Here is a 27,997-nt window from a genome sequence, read left to right as displayed (position 1 = left end):
ACTCACAAGTCAAACCGAACACAGTCATTTAGACATCAAGCTTAATCAAATTTACATTATTAAAACATTTTAATAGAGCATTTCTTCAAACATCCATCTTATATAAAGTGTTTCAGTGAGTAATAATAATTAGAGTGATACACACAGAACAGGAGAGTAAGATGAGCATCGTTGATCTTTTATGGGCTAGAAATGAAGGGGATAAAGATGCAGCTGGAACCAGCAGACTGAGAAGAGGTGCTAACATTACAGGTCTGTTCTCAGTATAGAGAAGACTTACTGCAGTGTTTGAAGGTCAAATATGATTGATTCCTTTTCTTGTCTCGTGTTAAATACAGAATTGGAAAGTGCTGTTTATTGCCAAAAAGTTACAAGCTGATTTCTTCTATAGAATATGAAAAAAAAAAATAAACATATAAACTTTGTATATTTTATAATATACAGTTCCCCCATGATACCTTACCCAGGAAGCCTCAGACTGCACTGCGTCAGGATGCTTCAGTCACTATATTGATAGCTTGAACTACATCAACATGCGTTAATGATTGATCGTGCCCCACAGACCTGCAGTCTTAATGAGGTTGATGCATTAATTGTAATTTAAATGCTGGAAACCTGTCAGGGGGAGAATGCTTTGATGCTACTGGTGATGCTGCCTTATTCACACGCTGTCTTTGATTCTCACCCACAGCTGTCTGTATTATGTCTTTGGTGTGGCAAAGTCCCAGGCGGTGTCCTGGGCACACTTCCACATTGCACGTACTAGCCGAGTGAAGCCCATGTCCTTGGGTTTCTCGAGCCCACGCATCAGCCGCTGCTTCATAATGGCTATGAACTCCTTATTACTGAGCTCTCCGTTCCCTGAGGAAGACAGACAGAGAGGGAGAGGAGAAGGGTGCAAAGAGAGGGGTGATGGACAGGGGAGGGAGATGATGAAATAACAGTGGAAGAGTAGGTAAGAGACAGAGATGACTTCCATTTATTGATGATTTCCACCTCCAGAGGCATTATTGGCTTTCCATAAATATTTACAGCGGAGAGGTATGATGAGGCTGTCACCTACTCACCATCACAGTCGAAGAGAGCGAACACAACATCGCACACATGATCTGAAAGCTCCACCTTGGCTACAGTGCGTGCCACCTGCTTCATGGTAACTGAGAGAGGGAAGAGAAGAGACGGATTCACTGTAACTAAGGTGTGAGTAGACACAGACTCACACACATCAGCTCATAAATGGCCCAATTGGAGAACATTGTGTGTGCATCAAACAGCTTTGGATCAATAGAAGGCAGGGTTCCATTCACCATAGGGACTATCTGATAGACACAAGAGAGAGGAAGAGGGGCTAAGAGGAGCAGACAGCATGAGGACATTAAGCTCAGAATGAGGCCAGCTGAGGAATGGGGGTGTACAATGAAAAGGGATTGTACACATAGAAGCTTTAGAATCATTTTAGAGGAACCAACATGATGACATTTACAAGAATTAGAGACTTGAATAGGTGGAAGAAGAAACGAAAAAAGAATGAACAAAAAATGTCCCTGCAAATGGTGAAATCGCACCACTTCAGAACCTCATTAGTGGCCTTCTTTTCTACCTTTAGGAAAGACAATGTGCTGTTCCAGATTATACACCCACATGTGCAAAACTGTACTAAAAGGGTGTGAAATCATTGAATTGGAGAGAGATGAGCAGATGAAAGAAAGGGGCGAAGAAAAACTTGAGACATGAAAGAGCAGAGAATAATACGAGATCCTTAGTGTGTGGACCACAGTAGGATGCGGATAATTTGCAGATGTATGCCAGGTACCCACAGCAGACTGATGTTTTCAATACCTCTCTACGACACAATCACAAACTATACTGACAACATACATGGCTTGTTTCTGTGTAGACATGCAGCTGAAACCAAATGTTGCCAACAGGCACCTCGGGGTAAACCCTGCCTTAGTGCTGCAGCTGCTTCATCAGTGAATCGTAACAAATAGATATGCAGACATAAAACATATGGGGGCCTATTGAAGAGCTGAATCACTACGATACATGAAGGAAATCCTGATTCATCCAACAAAACCTACAGGTCCTGTCTGCCTTGTGCTGCTCCCACAATAAATTGGCATGCATTGTTAGGATCTGACAAATGAATTCAGTTTGATAATGAATATGTTGAGGCAGATGAAGGAAACATGGTGATTTAATGAATGATTTCACACATAGTAATTAGTCTTCTTGAGTAATCATAGTAAACAAAATGGCACAACCACACTGTGTGGTAATTAAACCATTAGCTGCAGTACTTTGTACTTTTGCATTTCTTGTATTAATAAGGGTTTACTGTAGGATCGTATCATATGACGGCTGATTGATAAGTCCATAGCCTGCGACAGAAATAGAGGCTCTTGTTGCATTAATGTTCAACTCTTTGCATGGATATGCAGAACGTTTGAAACCAATAACATCTGTGGCATTTCTGTTTTGAGCAGAAGAAGACTGCAACTGTTGAGAAAATGGACATCATTAGCCTTTGTGCATTCAACCACTCCCTCGGCCTCACACACATTACATCCAAGAAGATGGTCCTATTCACCTGATTTTGCCTTTCTACAAATAAGGGATCTGGACCATGGCTGGTAAAGTGAGTAAATGTAGGAAGGGAGAAATAAATGTGTTAGGTTTTTTCCAAATTGATTCCTTCCACATTCGGCCTCAATCTCCCTCTTGTTACAATGTAACAAAAAGTGCATAATAAGTCAGCACTGTAATCTTGAAGATTACCGTTTTAATGCATTGCCTTGTGGTACTTTGGAAGGGTGCAACCGTTAAATGATGGGTCAGCCCAGTCCTAAACATCCTGGTATAGTGGTGCTCCTGGAATGTGTCAGTGGGAATCAGTAGCCTGCAGTGTAAGTAGGAAGTGATCTGTTATGTGTGCATAAGCAGTTCTTGAATATAAATATGCACGCTCCTGCAGGCCTAAGGGAAGAGGTGGTAGATAAACGGATGGATGGACAAACAGATGACAAATGGCTGAGCTAGAACTGGGAGCAAAGCCAGGCGAAAAAAAAAAAAAAGATGTGGGAAGCAGATCTGGCTGGCTGAGTGTTAACAGCTTTGAGAGGCAAAGGATGAAAGTGACAACAGTTAAGTCTAAAGGGGAGTAATTAGCAGGATAGAGAGAATGTCAAAGGAAAAGGGCAACTGTGGGTGTACCTTTATCTATAGAGGCTCCAGCCATGTGGTAGAAACTGAGAGCTGTGTCCACGTCGTTAACGTTCTTGAGGAAAGTAAAAAAGTTCTCCACCTCTTCAAATGTGATGCCCTGTAAAATATGAAAGAGGAGCATGAGTGAAAAAACCTTATGACAAACCAGGAGCACACCATTCCTTCAGCTTGACCTGTTTGGCCACCAGAGCATTGGAATTCTGTGAAAAGTCATCCAAATGTCATGACAAGAGCTGCAACAGCACAATGCCATTTTTGGGAGTAGCTCAGCAGTGTGACACAAATGACAAAGAGGAAGTAGGCAGAAGCCTTTGACACACATGGATGCACAGCATGCTGTGGACGACAGGGAAACAGACGGTCTAAAACACACATGCACATACACACATGTGAACAGACACACAGCCACACAGCTGCTGCAGTACTGATGAGCTCATTTGCAAAGTAAAGTGAGCAGCTGGTCTTAGGCAGTAAATAACACTTTTCTCATCTACGTTACAGGTAATGCCAAAGCTGAGAGACAGAGGATGAGGGTGAGGTAAATGGCAGAAACAGGAAGGATAGTGAGAGATGCTTACTGCAGTTAAATTCCTCAGAGAGACACATCTCTGGCAGCACCCAGCTTCATCTTTTCCTCATGACTTGGAGGAACAGCCTGTGTTTCTTTTCTCTGCTAATCGCTGTACATCTGTACTGCTCTATGTATAATAACAAACTACTCTATGATGGCTGCTATCTGTAAAGTTAAAAAACTTACATAGAAGCTGCAAGTCCTCTGGGGATGTAATATACATGGGCCAAACCTTTAGACAGTTGATATATTGGGTTCTATACAGCGATACATAACCGGCAAAGAGTTGCAAATCGGATGCGTATACTAAGCTGAGTTTTATGTTCAATACATCTTGTATATTTTTTACATTTTTCATCTATTTGTTCCCGTTGATAGAAGGGTAGATGAGGAGGAGAAAACACTGTGTGCAGTGTTAGGGAGACAGAGAAAAATCCTGTAGAAAAAGTCAGAAAGGGATGAAGAGCTAACTTCTGCTGAGCGGTGGCAGCACTGTCTTTAGTCATCACAAAACAGAGATAATGTCAGTGGGGGAGAGTGACTGTCGGTCCGGTGGATAACGTCAGGTGCTGAATGTGCTGTCCACTCACAGTGATGTATTACCTCTCATCCCTGTTTTCACTAACACAATGTCCCAGCACACATCTCCTGCTCCCTCAGGCACACACCGTCTGTCATGCATCCTCCAAAGCAGGCCAATTAGTTAAAACATTCACACCACCACAGAGTACCCTATCATTTATCCCAGAGTGTGTAAATAAAAAAAACACAAACCTACCTGTGCATCCTTAAACATTTTCTTCAGGCCCTTTTGCATCACCTTGAGTTTACGAGACTGGACACCACTGTAGGCCAGCAGCATACCCCCAAACTGTCTCTCTGTGATTCTGCCATCCATTGGATCGTTTCTCTCAAACTGGAGGGGAGGAGAAAAAAAGAGAGAGACAGATGGAGATTGAGTGCTATGCAGAGGGACAAACAAATTAATAGGAGGAGAGAGGGGGGCGTGGGGAGATGGGAAACAGTAAATACTGGTGTCAGGCTTCAAGTTGAATCATACTTGCAAATGGCATTGGTGACATTAAATCTGCATGTTCAGATTTTACAGTTTTACATTGGTAGATGCTTAACAACAACAGGCTTGGGCTGTGTCAGGTCAATACAGTAGATTGATGTCTAAGGAGGTTTGGAAGCCACCGAGCTTCCTCCCTTGTTTCATTCTGAATTCGTTGAGCCCTCAAAATGTTAATTTGTTACGCTTCTGTCAGGCAGCATGTGATTAAGACAAAATAAGTGGAATTGTCAGGAGTGACGTGACCATCCATGAAAACATTAAGTGCCTCTTGAGGACAGTAGATCTGGGCAGTAAGTCATGCTTTATCAAATTACAGGTCAAAGAAATTACAGGCCTTTAAATAAATCTATATACTATGCCCTGAAACAAGATTACAAATTCATCGGCGTAGGCATACAAAATAAGTGAGTTATATATCCTGCATAAACTACAATGACAGAGGAAATGCATCCCTGAATGAGCTGCAACCTCAGCTGTGGATGAGACATGAGGAAAAAGAACACAGAAACACATATGTTAATTATGTAAAATATGATGTGTTATGATTCCACTTTTATAGCACTGTGGTATCATTAAGACTTGACAGGATGTGTTTCCTTTCTGGCAGATGCTCAAATTTCAGATTCTTGAAGCTTTATACAACATTGCCTATTATGCTTCAGTGTATCAGTAGTACCAGCGCTAATTAACAACAACACCATATGTTCAACAATGCTAGTCAGTTTTTACTATAGAATCTTGCTGTGAGACATTGACCAGTGCCAACACACAATCCACCAAGCAAATCTGTCATCATCAGCCCTCGTTTTCTGTAGTGTATTGCTCACACCTGTCTGTGGTTCCTTGCATCTCCCCTGACTCAAATGATTTTTGCTTTACTTGTTGGTTGACTCTGACAACAAGTGTACGCTAACTAATACATACTATAATTTAAGATATTTCATCACCTCTAGTTTGAGCACATCATGCTGCAGTTTCCTCTGAAACTCTAGGAAGCTACCAATGGTCAGTTTTCCCTTCAAGTCTTCTCCAAAAAAGTAGGTGGTGAGAGCAGAGCTGCAGCCAGCTGTCTTCAGAGTGTTTCCTGTGGTGGAACGGTCACGGTGTCGCATGCCCATGCTGGTCTGGGAACGGATGATACTCTGAACCTACAAATGTAGGGAGACCATGTCAGTTAGAGTGGCAGTGTAATCTCAAAGCACTTAAAATGAGGCAGTCAATTTGTCTTTTACAATGAGATGTAAGATGAAAACCCTTTTGCTTTAATGATACTGTGCATGTACGACTGTGTGTAATAGATCCAGTGGAAAAGGTACTGATATCATCACAGACTACAGTGCAATGCCCTTATCTGTTTATTGTTGTAGAAAATGTCACATCGGTGGACATTAGTGTGGGAGCATACCTTTATTTCCTGCCATTGTGGATTACTGGACTGCAAATCAGAAGCTACTGTGCATATTTAAACACAGTCCAAGCATTTGAGCTGGTTCTTTGAGCTTTTATCTTCTTTTATATGCTGATTCTGTGCAGGTTTGTGCAGGACATACTGCCGATGACACACTAACCTGTTCAAACTCCTCCAGGTCCACCTCTCCATCACCGTTCAGATCAAACATCTTGAAAGCAATCTCAAAGTTCCTCTGGGGAGCTGGATAGCACAGCACACAAAAAAGAAACATTCTCAGATCTATCCATCACGATATGAAAACAACAGTCACACAGAATCGACCCAACACATAGGGAGATCAATACTGATTCTGTCATTACACATCAACTGTGCAGCATCTTAAAGCCTCCTCCTCACAGAGGGTGAGATAGGGGCCTTGCACAGGGAAGATAATCATCAGACTGCCCAACAAATATAAAACAATAAGCCCCATTCTCAACTAAAAGTGACTGAGCGGACTGCACTCTGTATGAGCTCATCTTAAAAAATACAATATGTTTTTGTAACAGAACATTTACTATTTACAACTACTACTAAACCACATTAAATAAAACACTTAAAGATTTCATGCAACTATTGCCTAGTACATTTGGTTTCTACAAGACCTCAACGTCTTCCTGTTTCAGAGACGCACTGTGATTTCTCCATAATATTCCCTCACCTATACGTTTACTATGCAGAGTACTATCATTTTACACTTAGCATTATTCAGGTTTTCTGTGAAAGATCATAATTCCTACAACCAAACAAAAATATACAGCATATTGTTATATTATTAAGTACGTTTCAATGCTTTAAATTAAAACCAAACTGTACAGTAACTGATCATAGTCATTTTAATTGATATCAGAAGATTTAGATTACAGTAAAAGCAGCATGTGCCACTGTAAAAACCATAAACAAATGTGTGCATCTGGTAAACAAAAAGCGTCCTCCTTTGTACTCTTTTCGTGGCCGTGTTAAATGGATTGAAACCAACCATAAGGCATCCTGTCTTTTCTGCTTAAAAATGAGTTGTCCTTGAAAAATTCCCTTGAGACTTCCTCCATATGAACGGATTATAATAAATGGTCTCGCTAAGCTGGGGATAAAAGTTTACTAGCTGTGGCAAAAGGGAGTTGAGGTTCTTTTTCATTATCATGAACTGTGACACATTCAGAGCAGAGGCATTAATGTGAAATCTACTCCCTGTGTCCAGCTCCAATGTTAGAGCTAGAATCTGCACAACATCTTCAAAGAGGCTAACTTTGTAGACAGACATTACCTCCGACAGATCCTAAGGTTATACCATACAGCCAGCTAGCTCTGTAAGTGCATTACATCACACTGAAGAATTTCACTCCAGAGAGAAACCAGAGAGAAGAAGAGATCTTTCTAGATTTTGATGAATTAATTCGCAAGATTTAAAGGTTGAGGGATTGAATGAATTCAGTCATCTGTGACAATTGATGTCTAAGCAACCTGCACAATTCCACAATGTACTTACTGGACAACACAGTGGTGAGAAAGATGTAGTCAGAGAAGGAGATAAGGCCACATTCTCCCAGTGTGTAAAATATGCTGTCCTCATCGGCAAACTTCTCTCTCTCCTGGGCAATCTTCTGCTCATCCAGGCCAGGACAAAAAAAAGGAAAAAAGTTACATTAAAAACATTTCACATTATTCAGCAAAAGTGTTATAGCTTTTACAGCTGTCCCAGGTGTGGAATTGTGTGTGTGTGTGTGTGTGTGTGGTAGACAGTATATGTGTGTCTTAGAGCAAAGCTCAGTAAGAGAACAGTGGTGCTTAATCACAGAACTCTACACACACTGTTCTAACACACACACATACACATACACACACAAGCTAAAAATAGTCACAGTGCATAAGAACGTCTATGTTATGGTGGGTTATTACAGTCATGCAAGTGCTGCATACACATGAAGCCGAACACAGGGGTGAGGATGGCAGTGATGAACAATTAGTCTGTGGTCAGTACATACACATTATTCCACCAGAGGCTGTACTCACAGTGCGAAATGGACATAAAGAGAGGGAAACGTCACGAGAGACTGTAGCACAAACACACACACCTTTAATTAACCATGTTTGTAACACAACCCTCCGTATTAATCATTAATAACAGTGACTTTCACACACAAACGCACAGTTAACTGGATGTCTTTCTGTTTGCATGTGTATATTCACAGCATTGCATGAGAGTGTGACTAAACCACATGCACACTACACAGTCAGTGAAAGAGGCTTGAAAGACAGTGTCCCATTAGTAGGACGGTCCACCAAACAGAGGGACAGAGCATGCCTAGAGAAGGAAGGGGTAGAGGGAGGCTGGGCCACACTGGGCCTTTGTGGAGTTACCTCCGTCTGTAAAGAGGTCCATTTCAGAAGAGGAGGTAGGAGAGACAACTGTTAGAAAACATCGTGACCTCTGCTTTTTCAAGCAGGGCCTTGAATGACAAAGACACATGTGCATTCATATTGTTTCATACAGCACACAACGCACACAAACCATCTTTTTCAAAACAAGACAAATGAGGAATGCCACTCAAAATCAAGGATTCAATTATGTCTTGCGCTCTCTGCAGTCTGCGATTATGCAACAATGCCTGCTAAAAATTTGAACGAATCAAGTGGACTGTGCAGATTATACAGTGTACATTTCAACTGAAGTGAATTGAAGAGAGACTTCAACAAATCCCATTTTCTAAATTATAAGACAAACATATGAATACAGAATTTGGTGGCAACCCTGTCATACTCTTTTTTTTTTCCAATATTGTCTCCCATGAACCAACTCCCTCCTCATAGTACACTCTGTATAACAACTGGGTTATAAAATGTATCACTACCCCGAATTTGTGTCTATACTGACTCTTAAGTCAGTGCAAAGACAGAAAATAGCAGTTTCTACCATGAGATGCATTATTGATGGTATCTACATTAACAGTATCAAAGGAGAAGGGAGTGGGAAAGAGAGGTCAGGGTGAAAGAAAAAGTTATTTTTAGGACCTGTGCTACTGGTTGAGAGAAAGAAATGTATCAATGTCATAATTGTGATTTAAGAGTTAAAGGAATTTGTGTGATACAAAGGAACCAGTAACTGCAAATAGAAACAGAAAATCATAAGAGAAATTGAGAGTAAAAGAGGTTGGTATTGGCTCCTGGGTTTGAAACAATGACACATAGGCAAAGCCCTCTGGGCCTGAGGTGAGACAGAGTTGTAATGCCAGTCCACCAACGAGAACAAACACACACAACTGCATAAGTGCGTATTTCAGTGGGCACGTATGCACCCACACAAACAGCTCACACACCCAGTGGGCTATAACAATTACCAGAACAGAAGCTTTGAGAACATTAGGCATAATAACTCTTTTTTTAGTGTCCTGCATCAAGGACAAAAACACCCCCGTATAGAAAAGCCAAAACAACCCTGAAGAGGAAAAAAAAATCCAAACATAAAGGCCAAAAAGTGGCCATAAAAACCTTTTAGTGGAATTGCAGTTATATACCTATACCACTCATCCATGTCTGTCCAGCTTCAGATAAGTGAGACATGACACAAATTTTGATTTATGTGCTCACGTTTGGTCAATTAGGCTGATTTTCTGGTACAACACATTGTTGCAGCCATGACAACAGACAATCCATCAAATATAGATGTTGCTACAAAGAAACTAGGAAGTCCAAAACATGAATGCTTCACACACATCTCTCACATTTTATACAATCACACTTTTCACGTGGGCACTCAAAATTAGTCTAATCAATTCAGGGCTCTAGACTAACTTTTTGCACTGGTTGCACCGGTGCGCCTAACCTTTTTTTCTTGGGTGCACCGGCACAAAAGTTAGGTGCACCGCATCACACAGCCGTTTGTTTTTTAATTGCTGTCCATATATTTTATGGATCAGGCCTTAAATTGACACCTATCCTAACGCAGAAGTTCTTTTCCTCTTCTCTCATCATCTGCAGCTACATCCACTGTTTACCTGACGGCCTCGCAGGGCTGTAGCCAAAGTTTTAGAAATACTGAGGTCCAAAAATTGATGTCTAGGAAATATGAACGGGCTTAATAATCACATATCATCCTAAACTGACTTTGGACCTTGTTTAATGAACACAGGTAAATAAAAATAAATAAATACATGTACCGATAGTACTTATTCAAATTATGGACAAACCAGCCAACAAGTCTGCCTGTCAGAAATCCATCATGAAGATTCAAAGTTCATACAGCACTCTTCAGTTCCCTGTTTGCTTTCTCTCTGTATTTTCTGGCTGTCGCTCCTCACTTATCTATCTGGCAATGGGAATTGAAAATTATTTAAATTATATACACCTTTATTTATTTAATAGTTGTGATTGAGATATATATTTGTTTTCTTCAACACGTTTCTAATGCAGCTACAGTATCTCTTCTCTCATCTTCCTCACCTCTCTTCCTCTCTGTCTCCTCTCTTTCTAAAGCTGAGCTCCAGCTGACAGACTCTTCATTCTGTCTGTTACAGTTTTAGCTGTATGCAGATATCATACTGGCAGACAATGCTCCACTGTAGCAGGATAATAACAATACTTTTTAAATGGGCGTTCATCATGTTCTATAACTCCTTAAACCAGCTGACTGCTGTCAGTCAGAGTGACTCGGCCTTCATGGATGAACCTCACAGGTCAGATAACACTGTCCTCAGACCTGCTGTTCAGTCTGTTATGATGCTGCGAGCACGTCACGCCCCCTCCCCGAACATGACCGGCTCGTTATCGTCACTCATTCAGGTCAACAGCAAATTAGCAAAACCCGCATAGTAGCAACAAATCCTGCTCCTCCGCTGTATGTTCACTTAAACTGCGGTTTCAGCAGCGACACGTCTTTAAACCCTGTCTGTCTGTGTGTGCGCTGCAGTCAGAGGGCCGTATGAATTTTGCACACACGTTTTAAAAAGTCCGGGCCGAAACGAACTTTGTTCTCGTCACCTCGGGAACACGAACAGATCTCTCTGTTATCGTGCAGTATGGAACAAGCTTTATCACACAGCATCAGCTCTGCACAGCATATGTCCGCGTTCTTCTTATGAATTTTCGGTCTCGGCTGACCGCAGCAGACACGTTTTCAAAGACACACACACGGAGGTCCCGCCCTTCACCGTCTCTGATTGGTTTAGACCACGATATGGGCCTGATGTGTGTCTGTTGCTGGAGACTTTTGAGAGTCGCGGAGAATGTATCTCCCTCTTACAGCTGGTTGTACCAGTGCGACCTCTGATATTTTTTGGTTGCACCTTTGAGAAATTAGGTCGCATGTGCGCCCAAAATGGTCGCACTCTAGAGCCCTGTCAATGCTCAATGTCATCCTAAGTTTTTGCATTGAATAATGTCCCAAAAAACATGCTGAAGCTGACATTTGACCTTTTGAATATGAAATGCCATCATTTCATCATTTAATCCTATTAGACCCCTAAATCTGTCACAATTAGCATATGAATTTTTGATTTGGCCAAGAAGGTCACAGTGAGCTTTGACCCAGAAAAACCCTTCCAGACATTCTGAAAAATACTGTGTTCACAAGAGCAGAAGGGATGGAACCAGAAAACTAAAACACCTCTGTCATAATACTAACTTCTTAGACAGTGCATTGACATAAAAAAGAAACGCACACAGTGTTTATCTTTCACTGATGCAGCCTGTGCCACTGTCAGAAGAGAACACAATTCTCTTTTGGGATCAGACTGGAGCCACAGACTCCACTGACAGTGAGATGACAGCGAAGCTTTCACTCTCATACAGAATGTGCTATCACAGTATACATCTCTCTGACAAATGTATGATGTAACACACCACACTCTCTTGAGCAGACACAGAGGTACAGAAGTATCAAGCTGTGCTGCATATTTGTTATCGCCTTTCCCCCCTTTTATCCCCAATTTTTTTGTCACAGCCCCGTTTCCGACTCGAGATGTGCAATATCGGTTGCTTTAAAACCTCATTCAACATTGGACAAGCATGATGAATAACAAGATAAATGGTGAGAAGCTTCATCTAGAAGAAATAGTTCTACCCTCCCCACATTCTCTGTGTCTCATCAGTGCATCTTTCATCAGTTTTGATTCATCGACCCCAAGGACATTATGACTATAAAATACGTGGCTGTAATCACTAAAATGATCCTAACCACATTTGAGTCACTATTTAACACTCATCATAGATTTTTCCCAAAGCACTGATTTTCAAATGACGGCAAACCTAATTGCTACAGCAAGTTAATTAACAGCTACTACCTCATTTGTCTGTGTGTACCTGTTGATCAGTGCAACTCGTAGCTGTCTGTGTGTGTGTGTGTGTGTGTCTGTGTGTGTGTGTGCAAACCTAAGTATTTTTTTTAAACCTCTGCTTCAAGTCTGGTCATGTGTTCATACATGTCTTCACGTATCAGCTAAATTATGGCCAAATCCAGGGGCTGTGTCCAGATGACAAACTGAACAACCCAATGAGCCTGTTTGCTGAGGCAGAAACACAGTGATGACAGGGCTGCAGGCTGGACGGCGCTGTCGGCACAACAGTGAAATGTACTGCTGTCATATACGCACGCACACACAGATGGGGTGAAAGGTTTAATCAGGGCTAATCTCTCTAATGCGCTAGGCTAAAGAGCATCACAATAAATGCAAGAGGGGTTTCTAGCCTAGCTCCAAGAAACCAACAAACGTGATGTGTGCCAGTTCAGCACAGCCAGCAGCACGAATACGCAGGGCTAAAACTCTTTCTGTCTTTCTGTACATTTCACATGAATGGTTAAGATGCATTTTGTAAGCTGTCATACTTGAAAGCTACCACTGTTTTTCTGGCTCAGCAAGTTGTAATAAAATTGTTAGCTTTCCTGCTGCTTCCAAAAGAACATACTGTTTGTTTTGAAAAAAATAACTTTTTTATGTTCTATTTGTTCTATGTTCTGTTTTTTGTTCTAAATGGATTCTTCCATCAAAGCTGTGCTGATTAGAAGGCTCACGTTTCTGACATCATGTCATTATGAAGGAAACAGGCAGCTGCTAAAGAGATATAATTCAATTATTTTTATTTTTATTAACAATTATTGTTGCATAATAAAAATATGTAATATGACACTTGTTTATTTTCTGCTAGTTACACTACTGAAACTAGCACTTTGTGTTCAGGCACCTGGCTTAGGAACCGATGGCAGCTTAGTCTTGGCCCTCTTTAATAACATGTACCGGCTGCAGCGCTTTGTTATTGATAATATCAGTGACCCCTGTCCAACACTGCAGCTGCACACACTCCGATAACAGGGTAACAGAGGGAAGTGAATGATGAAAGAATGAGACATAAGCCACAGAGTCCGTGTCGAAATTTTTAAATATTAATTAATGTACGAAAGATGCAGTGACTTTTCTAAGATATAGTCTGCTCATTTTATTCAGTGCTACAACAAAGAGATGAAATTAGGGCTCTTGCTCTGCCTCTGAAGATGAAAAGCTCAGAGTGCAAAGGAAGGGAAATTGCTCCCATGCTATTTGTCAACATGTCAAGTGTGTGGGAAGGGTGACGTGCGTGTGCGTGTCCTCATCTTTTGCACAGGTGAGTCTCAATAGAACCTGGTCCACTGGAGCATGAGACGTGTACAGTGTAACAGACATGCTGCGCAAAGTGACAGAAAGAGAGGGGGAGGGTGGGTGGAAAAGGCATTAAAAATCAATCAGCACCTTTATGTTCTTTGTGCTGCTTTGTGTGATGTGGTAGCTCTAGGGTGACTATCACTTTGGCAGGTACAATAACAGACACGAGTTCCAGGGAAAGGGGCATTCACATAGACTGGCTTGAGGGTAAAAAGTCAACCCGGACTTGAACCTGACATTTCTGAATGGTAGCTGAAAGCGCTGACAGTGTGTACGTGTACATGCCCTGTGTTGCAACACTACATTTAGGTCATGGAACACATTCAAGTGCCAAAAAACATCACAGATGCTATGTGATATAGCACACATTTGCCCACAAACACACATTGATGACCTTCAGAGTGGTCAAGAGCAAATATTTTCTCCTTATGAGATCAAATCACCACATTATGTAGGTGGGCAGGCAGGTGTGTGGGTGGAACAAGCGTCAACATGTTCCACCTCTAGTCCCAGGGGTAAATGCAAAGCAGGTGTCCAGTTAATAACTTAATTAGTAATTATGCTGGTCGCACATTTAGAATAATGGCTCCTTATGTGCAACACTCAATAAACAAGTGTCATTCACTGTGAAATGGCAGCTGTCTCATCAGGGCAACCAAATTAGCTCATCACATGTATAGACATCCCAACCTCTAATACTTTAAAGAAGAGTGGTAGAGAGTTCAGTGCATTTGAATGAGAAGTAAAGACAATGCAAAAAATGAAAAAAAGAGGTCAGTGACAGTCCAAACAGCAGCCCCTGGGAGCTTCCTGTGAAAAAAGAAAAGGTGAACATGACAGTTTTCATTGGAGCAGCCCCCTCTCCACACTCTGTGAGTGTCCACTCTCAGTCGTAGCAGGTCACACAGAAGACAGTGTTTACAAACAGAGCGGTCCATAGCATGTAGGAACATTGGAAACATTTTAGATATACAGACCAAGTCCTCTCTTCAGTAACTCTAGACTCATGCTCTACAGAAGTCATGCAGCACTGACATCTGGACAGTCCAGAGGATGGATTTGTGAAGGCTATCAAGCACATCAATACAGCCTTGACAGTAGCTAACAGAGCCATATCCCTTGGTCCAAAACCACCCTGTGATGCCACCATGCGCAGAGAAGGGGCGCCACCATCAGCTACTTTCTCTTTGAGAGACAGGCAATAAGAGCAGTGCATGCTGGGAAAACTGCTAGAGCAACAAAGCATGTAGAAAGCTACAGCTGATACTTCTTGGAGAAATGAAAGCATGAGGAGAAAATGTGTTTATAAAGCAAGATAGAGGGAGTGCAGGGGAACAGCACTGCTAATGATTTGGCATTGACCAATACTTCTATCTGCTCTTTGCATCTCAGCTTTGCAAGACTTAACATTTTTTTTATAAAAGTATACATATGTAAAGTTTACTTTGTGGGTCTGACCAGGGTGCAGTAAATTATGTAGCAGTGCTGAAGCGTTCAATAATCCCTGTTGAGGCAAAGTATGGTCTGCACTTTCAATAATTCAGCAGGGCAGGTATGGCATGCAGCTGCCTCCAACAAGCCACACAAAGGGCATCGGGAAGGTCTCCAATACAACGTCCGACAGCAATTCATTATATGAATTTGCATATTTCATAAGTGTGCACACAATGGGGTTTGTGTGTACTTTACAAAATGACACTCCCCTTTATTGTATGGCAAACAGGGCGTAACCTGCCCTACTGCAGTGCTTAGCTTATCTTCATATTATCCTGAATGACAGCAGCATTGCTTAATGCTTAAAGGTCAAATCATTTTGTAGATAAAAATTCATGGCTCATTTATCTACACTTACAAACATAAATGTGTGTATCAGAAAATTTGAATCACAAATCTCCAATGCATTTTGATGATACGTTTTGGAAGCTAGAGATGCAGTTAAATGGAGAAATCCAAACACATTTATGCAAATGATGTAAGCAATTTCAGTGTCCTATATGAAATTAACAGATGAGGCAGAGGTGGTAAAGAACCTGACAACAAGTAGTGCCACATTCCACCGCATTTGTTATTTACCATATTAAGGCATCTCAGTATGTGTTATTGTACTTATACCACGGCCATGCACTAAAGTTTAAAGTACAGCTGCACTGTAGTTAAAGTATTTAAATGACTAGTCATGGCCATGGTATACTCTGCTTATTATCTATAAAGATAATGGTGGTGCTTTTTTCTACTTCCAATGGATCGACTTCACCCTTCTGGCATGTAAAACACCTACAAAAACTTATGGTGTAAGAGAAAAGATAGATAGATTGATGTAAATTCAGCATTTTGTTAGCAGTCCACTTATATCTTATTAGAAAATATATACATTAAATGCACAATTTGGCTGCTGTCCTAGTCCTAGTGGTCGTAAACCTAACTGAGGCTATGACTCTGACTCTTGCTGAAGCTGAGATGTGGTAAAAACACGAAAACTTCTTAGTCAGCCGTTCCCCTGTACTAACAACAGTGAATAGCTATTCCCTCCATATCACTACAGAGGAGTAAGAGAGAGAACCAGTAAGCAGAAAAAAATAGAAAAGAAGAGGAAGAAGAGAAAAGGGTATAAAGGAGAAGGAGGGAGTAGACTACAAAGTGCAGTTTTTCATTCAGGTGCATACATGCTGCTCGGCACACACCCCATACCTGCCAGAAGTCCTGCAGAGAGGGAGGAGCAGAACAGGAAAGAGATGAGGAAAGAGGGAGACAGAAGAGGAGGGGGAGTAGGAGGGACGGGGGATTGTGGGTGGAGAATGGGGGTCAAAAGACGGAATGATTGGGGCAGAGAAAAAGTGGGGATGTTTAGAGACAGGGAATTGAGGATGATTATTCAGGGGAGAGAGAGAAAATGGGGGAATTACTTGTTATATGAATGAGAGAGGATGAGAGCATGAGAGAATAATCAACAGTTAACAATGGCAACATCAGATCACATCAACATACGATTACGGCAGCAGAAAGCATGCCCACACAGTTAGGGTAGGAGGAGAAATCACAGAGGCAACGAATTAACAGCAGATAAAAGGCACAATTTAACAATTATTATTATGAAATATGTTTTGTTCACAAGTAATTCCATTTGAAGTTTTTACACGTGTCCATCGACAGAAACAAATGAGTCAATATGAACAACAGTTGTCAAACAACCATATAAGGCATTGTTTGCCTTACATACAGACTGAACCTGGAACAAATTAGTGTCAGCAGAAAAGGGCGGAGAGAGGCAGTGAGAGGTTCAAAATACCTACACTTGTATATGTTATTCCACTCAACTGTGGCCAAAGCGTATCTACGTGACAAATCTGTGGGTTTGCTTGGCTATTTTTAAGTTTAACCATGGGGAGTGAGACACAGAGGTCTTTTATGAGAGCTCTCATGTTAATCTCACCCAACACTGTACTCCTCTTTACCATCGACTTTAGCTCAAACACTCCCTTTGTACTTCACCACACCCTCTGTGATTTACACACCTCAGATACTGCACCGCTCACTGTGGCCATTTCATTTAGGTCTAATTCATTGCAGTTTTTAGTTTCATGTGAACTAGATTTCATGGCTTCTTGGCAGGAAACAGTAATGGTTTATTTCTCCTCCAACTATCCAACTAGCTAGAGGCGCCCATTAAACCAATGAGATGGAGGCATGTGTCTCTGGGCAAAGACAGAGAGGGAGGGAAGCTCTTGGGCCACTCTGGTCATGGAAGAAAAATCTCTGGGGACAACCAATGCTAAATACAGTATGAGAAAGAAATGTGTGTCCAGAGATTTGCCTGGCAAATGAAAGAAACACGAGGGCTAGAGATAGAGATGACATTTACATAAGCAGACAAGAGCCATAAAAAAAAAGTGTTCCATTTTGATTTTGGGCCATCACTGAATCTTAAATTTATTTTTCAATAGTCATAACCAAAGCTGCTCTGTTGATACACTTTTGAAATATTGGTAAGTAAAAGTACATTACTGCAGAAGGAGGTGTGAAGGGAGTAAAATGGACTGTAGTCTTTTTTTGGCCTTACTGAGTGGTTTCAGTTTTTCTAAATATAATATGGAAATGAGGTACAGACTCAAACCAACCTGGGGGCTGATTCATTTTGTAATGATGCTGGAAAGTACAATCATCACACTGATTATGATCTAATAAAACAAAGAGGATGGCTGGACACTGGGTGTGAGAGATGCCCCCAGGAATGTTTAAGAGGCCAGTAATGGTCACAAATCAATACCATGGACAGCACTAATGAAAACGATGATGCTGGAGATTTATATTTATGGTGTCTATTTTCCTGACTGCGACCAGAAAAATATTATCATTTAGAGCACAGAGGCTGTGGCCATGGGGGACTACTGTGTCTGAGCTTCACCTGCTGTCATTGTCTTTAAATAGGTCATTATACACTGGGAGGTTCACTTTGTACATGTCCCGTTGCAGTGTGCTGTTGCTTGTGAAATGGCCAGATTTTTTCTGGCATTAACTGAATGTTTTGATGCTGAAGGCATTTTTACCATCACAGTAGCTTGTGCAAATTTTGTGTATGAGTTTACTTGTTAATTGCTTTTCTTCATTTATATATTGTACAATTTTACAGATAAAATACACATTTTGGGCATGAATAAATGTTCAGATTACTTGGAATGGCCTACTCATGAAATATATTCCTATGTTTAATGTAGAAAAGGAATGTTTGTGGATTATCCAGAGCATAATCTGCATGGCCAGACTCTGCCATGGGGAACTGATACTTAAATCCATTTTTCACATTGGCCGTTCAGGGGAATAAACTGCTCTGATAGGTTGGCAAGTTGTGTAGAGAGAAAAATAAATATTTTAAATATTTTTAGAATATAGCTTCCAAGAAAAAGGCTCTAGTCATTTAGCTTATATACACACAAAATCCAGAAACATCAGTTGCAGCTTCCCTAAAACAAGATTACGATTAAGACATATTTATTAAACTCTATGCTGCTAAACTGCCCCTCCACCAGTTTAATCACAAAGAAATCCCATTCTTACCTTCCCATCATAGCGCTTCACAATGAACTGATCCAGGCCTAGATCTGAAAAAGACAGAGAAAGAGAGGCAATTTCTAACAAAGCTGATGTGAGGCAGACTAGTTACACACAAGGGCACCAAGATTTATGCCCAGCAAGGAGCAGAGCAATTATGTTTACCGTACTTGTTGTTACAAAACCTCTAGTAATCAATGACATGTGCTTGGGAATAATAATAGTCATTAACAGCCCTGTTTACCCTCTTCTTTAAAATAAACAATCATTAGCATTCAGCATTGAGTGTCCTGATCATCAGTTATGGCACATTTCTCAAATAAAGATTTATTTTATAGATCCAGTTTAGCAGCACAAACTAAAATCAACAGTATTTTTTGTATTTCTACACACTGCATGAAGCAGCGTATTTGTATTTGAACCTTAGTGAAATCAATGTTGTGATATCATGCTAATACAGAGAATAAGCAGTTCAGTGAAAGGACTAGACATAAAGATAAATCTGGTAAATAAATACAAGTTCATTGATGTATTTTTTTCTGTGCAAGCTAATCAATTCATCTTGTTGCTGAATACAATTCTGCTCTCTGAAAGTGTGAAATGAAAAGTGATTTTCCCCTCATTATATAAAATTGAAATGAAATACACTTGAAAAATGAAGTGTTCTGTTTGAAAAAGACAATCCTGCCTACCTATCTCAAATAAATAATCTAGGTTGAGATTATTAGGTGAAGCAGTAGTTCTCATCTTTTATATGATGAAAGATGAAGTACTTCCAAGAGTCACACAGGGGTCTTCATTCACATAGAAAAACTAAATTATTCTCAAATCAGATTAGCTTTATGGAGGGTGGGCTGGAATTATAATTGCATTCGTAACTAATATAGTGAATAACATAGTTTTCTTATTTGAAATTGGTCTCAGTATCACACAAACCCTAACCCCACTGAGACCTCTGCAAACAGCCTAGACAAAAGCCTCATGGCTTTCCATTTTGTCTGTGGTAAAATTCATTTTTCTTCCGTTTAAATACATTTTGTTGGCATATTGCCTTAATCTAGATAGAGAGACAGAAGATGAAGGTAAAGGGAGCAAAGGGATGACATATCAGGACTCAGCTGCTAAAGTGATTTTAGCCCACACACTGTATGACTAGGGAATCATCTAGAATTGCTTCATAAAATTCACATTTTTAACCTAACAGAATTGAGACCTGACAACGCTATTAGTTTTGGCCGTTCGTTATCACACTTGACTTGGATTGCTTTTCATCATTACCCGTTGCAGGGTCTAGTCTTTCTTCTGGGACATAGTTACTCCATCTACTCTGTGTGTGCACCTCCAGACCACATCCACATTGGGCTATTCAAAATAAAAAATCTCTAAAACTATCATGTAAATTATTTATCAAGTCTGTGGGTAATTCACCATCTATGGGCTTGAAAATCTGCTGAGCGTTACTAAAGCATGGGTTTGACATCGGCAACTGAGCTTAACCCTAATTAATCTGGGAGTCAGTTGGTTCAGCTCACTTGGGTGTGAGTAAAAATGGCTGTCTATGATGTCAACTGCGTTTTTTTTTTTTTTTTTTTCAACAGAGCTCAGTTCATCATTATTTTAATGAAACTTTAGAAGGGCAAACCACAGAGCTGGGAAATCATATCATGGTAAAGGTATAGGATCTTAGAATAGGATGGGGGTTGAGGTTGGGGAAGACTTGAACATGGTGATCCTGCTGAGGTGAGCAGGAAAGGCAGCATTTATGTGGCAGGCTCAGATAAGTCCTTATTAAATGTTAACTGCAGGCTTGACTCCTTTATGTATGAACGCTTGTGAAATAAGAAGAGTGATGAGTCTGTGATGGAAATAATTCTATCCAAAAAAACCTCACCCAAATCTAACTGAATTTTGGTGTGGAATGGCAAGAGAAGGTCGGTGCTACAACATGTCTATACCAAGGGAACCTCCTGGCCTTTACAGTGTTCCTGTGGCTGAAGATCAAATATCTCTTGCAGGCTCCATGTGTGACACCTGAGATCTGCTCTGGTTTAAAGCCGTTAATTGATACACCAACTGCTGTGTTGTGACTCCCTAAACTCAGCATGATTGAACAGTCCTGCCCACCCCTGCCCCCACCCCCTCGATAATAGTTCTCAGTTGGTGGTGTCATTATACCATGTACTGTCACTGCCAAGTGTTAAAGGTGTCCCTGTAGATGGATGGCGCACATGAGAGGGGGAGGGAGGTGGAGTAATATGATCTCGATGTTTCTAATTGGAAACATCTCACCCTGAATAGCACTGACAATAAACAACTTTCACATACAGAACCTGCTGTGACATATGCAGGATCTCTGGTGTTTATCTTAGAATACTAGATGAGGGGCAGACAATGCAAGACTACAAAAAAATGACTAAAATGGAGATAAAATGAATGGTAGTATAAAATACTGAGCAAAGGTGGTGAAGGGAAAATGAGGAAACTCACTCTCAGGCTGCTTCTCATTAGGTGTGATAGAGCGTATGAAGTCCTGGGGCGTCATGTAAACCTCAGCATCGCCATGCTCGTTGATGACCTTCAGTGTGGCAAAGTAGCGGAAAATCTTGTCTGGAGTTGAGTAGGCCCTTATCCTGTTCTCATACTCCATCACCTGACAGCCAGGCAGAAAGGATAATTAATGACACAAGCTTTACATGAGCACAAGCACCAATTTAACATAAACAGGATCAAAGACCCAGCAATATTTCAGCCATTTGTAATGGTCCCTCCGAGTTCAGTAGGAGTGAAAGAGATATTAAAGGTGGCAGCAGGAAAGTAAGTTGTCAAGCCTGATGGGAAGGTATATTAACCTTTTGCCTCAACTATCACATAATCAAAACAGGAAATAAAGTGTTTTCATGGTCAGTCTGCCTGACAGATTGATGTGAAAGGAAAGTGCAGAGTTATCACAGTCAGACCAAGCTGTGGAGCAGACTATTACCAGAGCATCACTGACATGTCACACTGTTAGGAAATACAAAACTAATTTCTTCAGCTGTGCTGCACACATTTACCATGTCAATGTTAGTTTTGACAATGCAAATGACTTTCCAGCAAAATATTTCTAAACGACAGAGAAGTAGCTAGAAAACTGACACTTTGTTTACAGTCTGTTTAGAAGCTGTGTGCAGCTGTAACCCACACAGGTGCTTGTTTTATATGACAGTGAGTGATTGTGTACAGAAGCTCCCTGTGGAAAAAAAGGCCAGACATTTTACGACTTTTCAAGGCTGTTATCAAGTAGAATATATGAAAGTGCGTGAGAGGGCTACACAAACTTGGATCAAATTACACACTCTTCTCAAGTTTTTTAACTATCCTCACACGCTTCAGTGTTTGTTCCTACTCTTCAGCAAAGCTTCATGGTCTTTGGGGAAATCACCAGGGGCACGTCCTCAGCACAGGCAACCGTCCATGTGAGAATGAGAGATTATGGCACAGATGCCAGAGAGACTGACTGATGGAAAGGCTGGAATGTCATTCCTCGCTTTTATCTCCTCAGATTGACAGCCTACTGATCTCAGCATTACCCACACTGACATCTGTTTATTTGACTTAAAGCTACTGTTGAGCTCTTTCCATGACAAAAAAAATATACACACATCCAAATTTAACACACACACACACACACTTCTCCCTCAGAAGTTCAAACATTTTTGTGCTACATCTGAGACAGAAGTGAAAATCCATTTTTAAGAGTGGAGGTGAATGTCCTGAATTTCAAACACACCATTAGAGTAAAAATTTTATCCTGCTGCATAATTCTGTATTTGAGTTGGTATTATTCTGAAGGTCCCCATTACACAGGACAGAGAAACTCAAAATCAGAGTTCTAAAGACAAATTATGTTTAACGCTAAAGTAAGTCCCAGCATACATTGTGTAAAACCTCATCAACACGCTTTACTATGGCTGCTGCTCAGACAGTGACTGTGCAACTGTTACATCTACACTCATAATTCAGATTTACCTGTCCCATTGTATCACATTTCCTTTAATTTTTAAACTGACTTCAATTGTTCAAAGCTCTTTCTGTCTTTCCCCCAGCTCCAACTATCACACACTCAATATCAAATCAAACTCATCAGACTCTTTGTTCTTCTTCTGTTTGCCCTCTGTCATCTGTTGCCTAATTAACAGCAGTAAAATTATATAGGCGATATATTTTGATTATTTATGACCACAGACTGCTGATTACCTGTGTGTGTCTCCATAAATATTCTGTCAGAATATACTAGTGTTAGCATATTGGCTATTTATTCGGGGGGAGCCTTTCAAAACACCATTCTGGAGATGATTTAAAAAGGAGACTTGACTGAATGGGTGAACGTTTATTGTTTATTGATTACCTTGCGGTCACGGAATCCAGAGCGTGGCTTCTTTTTTTTCCCATCTCCATCATCTTTTCCTTCCTCATCTCCATTGCTGGGCTCCACTGATTTCTCCGACTCTGCCTCCGAGTCTGTATCGTTCACAAAGTCTGGTTCCTCTCCAGCTGATTGCTCAGAATGTCGAACATAAGGTCCTGCATCTGCATATGCTCTAGTTTTCAATAAAGAAGCAAATAAGAAACAGATCAACACCTGAAGCAGAGCTCAGTTATCTTATAAGACAGTGAAGTATGGTATTCTCTATGGTATGTACATAACATACCAGACAGTGTTTTGCAGCTACGTTGTGTTAAATAGCAGTAGAAAAAATGCTGCACTGTGTATTGCTCAATTACTCAGTACAGAGGTTTACCACAGTAAACTCCCACCTGACCATTTTCTGACTAAACTAAAAATCATAATAATAATAATAAATAGCTGGGTCTGGGGCAGGCTGAATAATTCAGTTTAATGAGACACAAGGAGAATGAAGCCTGGGGTGAAGGCCTGGAACAGTCTCGTCCCATCAGTCTCAAATACCCTGAAGCCCCATCCATCACTCTGCCTTCTGCAACCCAGTCATTTTGTCCCCACAGGGCCCTCATGTTAACACCCTTGCTACCGCTTTGACTAAACACCAGCCTCCTAAGAAATTGATCGGGATAAAAACATTGTGAATTGGGGAATCGAATTTGGCATGTGTTCAAAACTGCTGCTGAATGCCGCACTGTGAGCAAAATCAAGTTCACTCAATGTACGTCATTTGAAGGTAACCGTATCTCATAGGGTAGCCTGCAATCCATGGTGTAAATTCTAAAAGAAAAGACCTGGAGCTTAGACTCCAAGTAACACTGCAATCAGCTGCAGTTACAGTCAATCACAGGGCTGCTTATCACAATCACAACAGCTTGATTCAAATTCCACCTTGAGGGAAAAATATGGTGTTTTTGAAAATCATTATTTTCTCAGAAGTATAGAAGACGCCCATTTGTGTATCCAGTCCTACCTTTTCCACAGCAGTCCAGCACTAGCAGACACACCAGTTACTCCTGCCAGGGCTGCCAGCATCAGCTTCCTGCGGCCTGGCCCTCGCACTGCCCCAGTGTGATAACGCCGGGACAACTGTGCCAGCCCCACCGAAACTGCGGACAATGCCCGCAAGCGGAACATCCTACGGGAGAAAAGGTGTGGTAAAAAAGAGATGGTTCACACTATAGTATGGTATGAATAGTACCTGTAAAAAGCAATGACACACCTTAGCTGAAGGATTGTTTTTTCACATTTTTTACAATACGTTTAACAAACTGCAGTATAATAACAAAGAATACCTGTGTGTAGCAAAAGGCGTTTGATTTTAAGTTTTGCACACTTTTTCATCAGAGTCCACAGACTGAGAACTAGCCAGGTTAGAGCCCACATCAAAGCTTCCCTGAATTCAAGTAGCAGGCACAGCACAACATTCTCTTCAGAGAAAACAACCTGAACTAAATTGCCTGGGCCAAGAAACACCGTTAATAGACATGACAATCTGAAATGTCAAATGCATGTGTGCAACTACTCTGAAGCATGGATGAGGAGGTGTGATCATGTCGCAGTGCTTTGCTGATGACACAGCAGGCGATTCGGTCAGGATTTGACACTCTCTTTTTAATCAGCATGGCTACCACAACAGTCCAAAGGACCACACCACTTAATTGTGTAGTAATTTGTGCTAACAACCCAACGGCTATATATAAAACCTAGACCTACTTGGTCATGAGGCTAAATGAAAGAGCGCTGCATTAAAATGGAAATAAATCTAATTTACATTGATTTAGGTGAGGTGTCATACTGAGTAAAGGATAGAGCACAGGTGCAAATACCTTGCTCAACAATTTTACCTAGGGATGGTTTCTGCAGCATATGGTATTATAGAAAACAAATACAGAATATATATGGATAAATCCAGGTATTGATTTTGTTACAAGACATACAAGACTAAAACCTACAAACTAAAAATTGTATTATCAGAAAATTATGAACCCAGCATTCTGCTACCACTGCACTAGGAGCACTCTTCCTTCTCCAACCTTCGACCATGCAAATCTTCTCCAAAAAACTAATTAACACTCCTCTCAGGAGGAAAAGCTTAGAACAATGACAGTGGGCTCTTGGGATCTCTCTTCATACTGCACTACAGGCACAACTCAAACCTTAAACAGTCAATGCATAAAAGTATTGGAATCCTTGCACTCCTCAATTAATAAACAACAGAAAGTAGGGATAAAACTAATTGCCACCAGCACAGCTAAGCCCCAGAACTTCATTTTCAACCATACTGTCGCTTAATTCATCCTTGTCACGGAAAGATGATTAACAATTAAGCAAGGCCTACTGGTGTGTATCAGAAGCCCCACTGTGGGCAGTTTTCAAAATACAGGAAAGTGGAGTTCACCCTGTCAAGGCCTACAGTGACGACCTGTCAATATCCTATTAACAATTCAGGCACAGACTGTCAAACCAACTCAGCAGAAAGAAAGAAGCAGGCATGGCATATGCTAATTAAGAGTTCATGACAATGGGAACTGAGGGGTTACAGTGAGCATACATGCACACAATTTATTTGGAACTGGAGACAGGAGCCAGATGCCAAATGGCTGGATCAAAGAATACATACACAACATTACAAAACCTACTTAATAAATTAAGACCTCCCCAACTCCGGTAAGTAAATGTTTATGAAAGTCACTGGCAGACATGTATGGTACAGTGACAGCCAAAAGTCTTATGCTAGTCTTTGACAACTGCTGGATGAGAACCTTTCAGTTACAATCATTTGTTGTCCAGAGAAGACAGCAAACTGTTTCTGGGTCAGGAAGGGGACGATGATGTAAATGTGCAAAATTTGATTTTCCATTCATATCTTTTTTTATTCTATTTCTATTGTATTTGGAATATTGACGTTTTTTGCATCAATCTGACTGAAGTTTACCTGTAACCCAACCCATGCCATTTCCTGCCTCCTGCCCTTTTTTGCAAAACTGCACAATGCATGTAAGACTTTTACCAGGCAGAGTCTCATCTGACCACACCAAAACAACAAGTAAGCCTTTTGGCAACTTCTTGGAAAAAAAATAATTCTTGGTCATTTAACTGACAAAAAAAGGAAGGAAAGGGCAGTGCCACCTAAACAGCCCTGGGCACTAAAACTGATGTTTATCCTCTCAGTTCAGACTAGTGTTGCATTCTTCTGCAACAGCAGCAAATTTGGCAGGTCTTATGTTGCTCTGGGATGTTTTTTTGCCTTCAAGCACTAAGTATAAACAGAGAGATGGGATTATTGTCAGGAGTACCAGGAGGAGACAGACAAACACAACAACAAGGAAACTTTCAAAAGTTGCAAGGTTCAGAACTTTCTTAAAAGTTGGCTCATTAATTAAATTAAAGCACCATTTGTTTACACATTGTCTGTGGTTCTATCTACTTTTGACAAGTGACCTTCACAGCCCAACAGAAAAATCAATGTTATAAACCCAAGTGATGAAACTATGTACAACAGGCAGTTTAAAATAAGGGGTTTATCTTCTAGTTTTAGCAGACACACATTAATAATCCAACAGTATTACAGTGTAAAAACCAGACCCTCTGTCTTTAAGCTTCCCCTGGTGTGGCTTAAATGTTTATATGGCCCTAGTATTATTATCATTATTAATATTTAGGTATAAAACATTTAGCATGGCACGTTTAACAATAACTACATTAGCTAGTTATAACCGTTAATGGCAGAATCCTTAAGCATAAAGTGTTTGAATGTTGTATAGTATGTAACAGAGACAACGTTTACATTATGTAGTGGTAGCCCCACGGTTGTTTTTAGCCGCAAGTTAACTTCGTAACGGCCTGTAAGGACAAAATATTAGCTTTATCAAGTCTATTAACGAGTTATAACCCATCGTTTCTGACCTCAGTCTTCATTTTACACACTTGTTAGTGTTACTGCTCAGCTATCCAGTCCTGCATTCGGAAAATTGTTTCGTTGGGATGCTAATGTTAGCTAGTTGTCAGCGTAAGCTACAATGTCAACTGTTAGCGTAGTGCTGCTATTTCTATAGTGTTTAACATCATTTTTGCTATACATGATTTTATATAGTAGCAACACTGGTACTCACATTAGCGAAGATTAAAACACCCAGTCAGTCCAGAATAATAACGTCTTCAGCGCTTCACAGTACGTCTGCGGCTCCTCTGTCTGCAGAGATGGAGCTGCGCAAACAGCAGTTCCGTGTTCACCAGCAGCCACCGTGGAGACCCCGCCCCACGCAGCTCAGGACGGGCTCCCTTCTTTTTGTGCCTATGGATGCAATGACAGCACACAACTCACTTCTATTTGGATATTTAATGTCATTTATTTAAATAGTTATATTGGAAATTCAGCGAGTATACGATTTAAATCGTTTAATCGTTTAAATTGAATAGTTCATAGTCACTATTTGACACAGACTCACATACAAAACATTAAGCATCTCAAAACAAACAACAAGAAACAAGAAACAAGAAAACAAACAACATGAAATATTATTTTTAGGTGTATTTTAGAATTACATAAAACGTCTTC

The 27,997-nt window shown here is 40.7% G+C and overlaps 1 protein-coding gene across 4 annotated transcripts; it reads right to left on the bottom strand.

Annotated features, from left to right (window-relative positions):
• Positions 1-50: 50 nt before the first annotated feature.
• micu1 (mitochondrial calcium uptake 1) lies at positions 51-27,689 on the bottom strand. 4 transcript variants are annotated; one of them, XM_028422673.1, is made up of 14 exons: positions 27,552-27,689; positions 24,410-24,574; positions 23,383-23,575; positions 21,483-21,645; positions 19,002-19,045; positions 16,638-16,649; positions 8,680-8,685; positions 7,808-7,922; positions 6,440-6,522; positions 5,819-6,019; positions 4,575-4,712; positions 3,214-3,322; positions 1,068-1,157; positions 51-861 (listed from the first exon to the last, which is right to left on the bottom strand). In XM_028422673.1, coding segments are annotated over exons 1-14 (1,482 nt in total). In that variant the 5' UTR covers positions 27,554-27,689; the 3' UTR covers positions 51-700. The 4 variants fall into 4 exon arrangements, with proteins under 4 accessions (XP_028278474.1, XP_028278475.1, XP_028278476.1 ...); XM_028422674.1 differs by lacking the exon at positions 8,680-8,685; XM_028422675.1 differs by lacking the exon at positions 16,638-16,649.
• Positions 27,690-27,997: the final 308 nt, after the last annotated feature.

The sequence above is a fragment of the Parambassis ranga genome, chromosome 15, assembly GCF_900634625.1.
Source record: "Parambassis ranga chromosome 15, fParRan2.1, whole genome shotgun sequence".
NCBI classification, from domain to species: domain Eukaryota; kingdom Metazoa; phylum Chordata; class Actinopteri; family Ambassidae; genus Parambassis; species Parambassis ranga.
The sequence above is the reverse complement of the archived record's forward strand: the minus strand, read 5'-3'. Positions and strand labels throughout refer to the sequence as shown.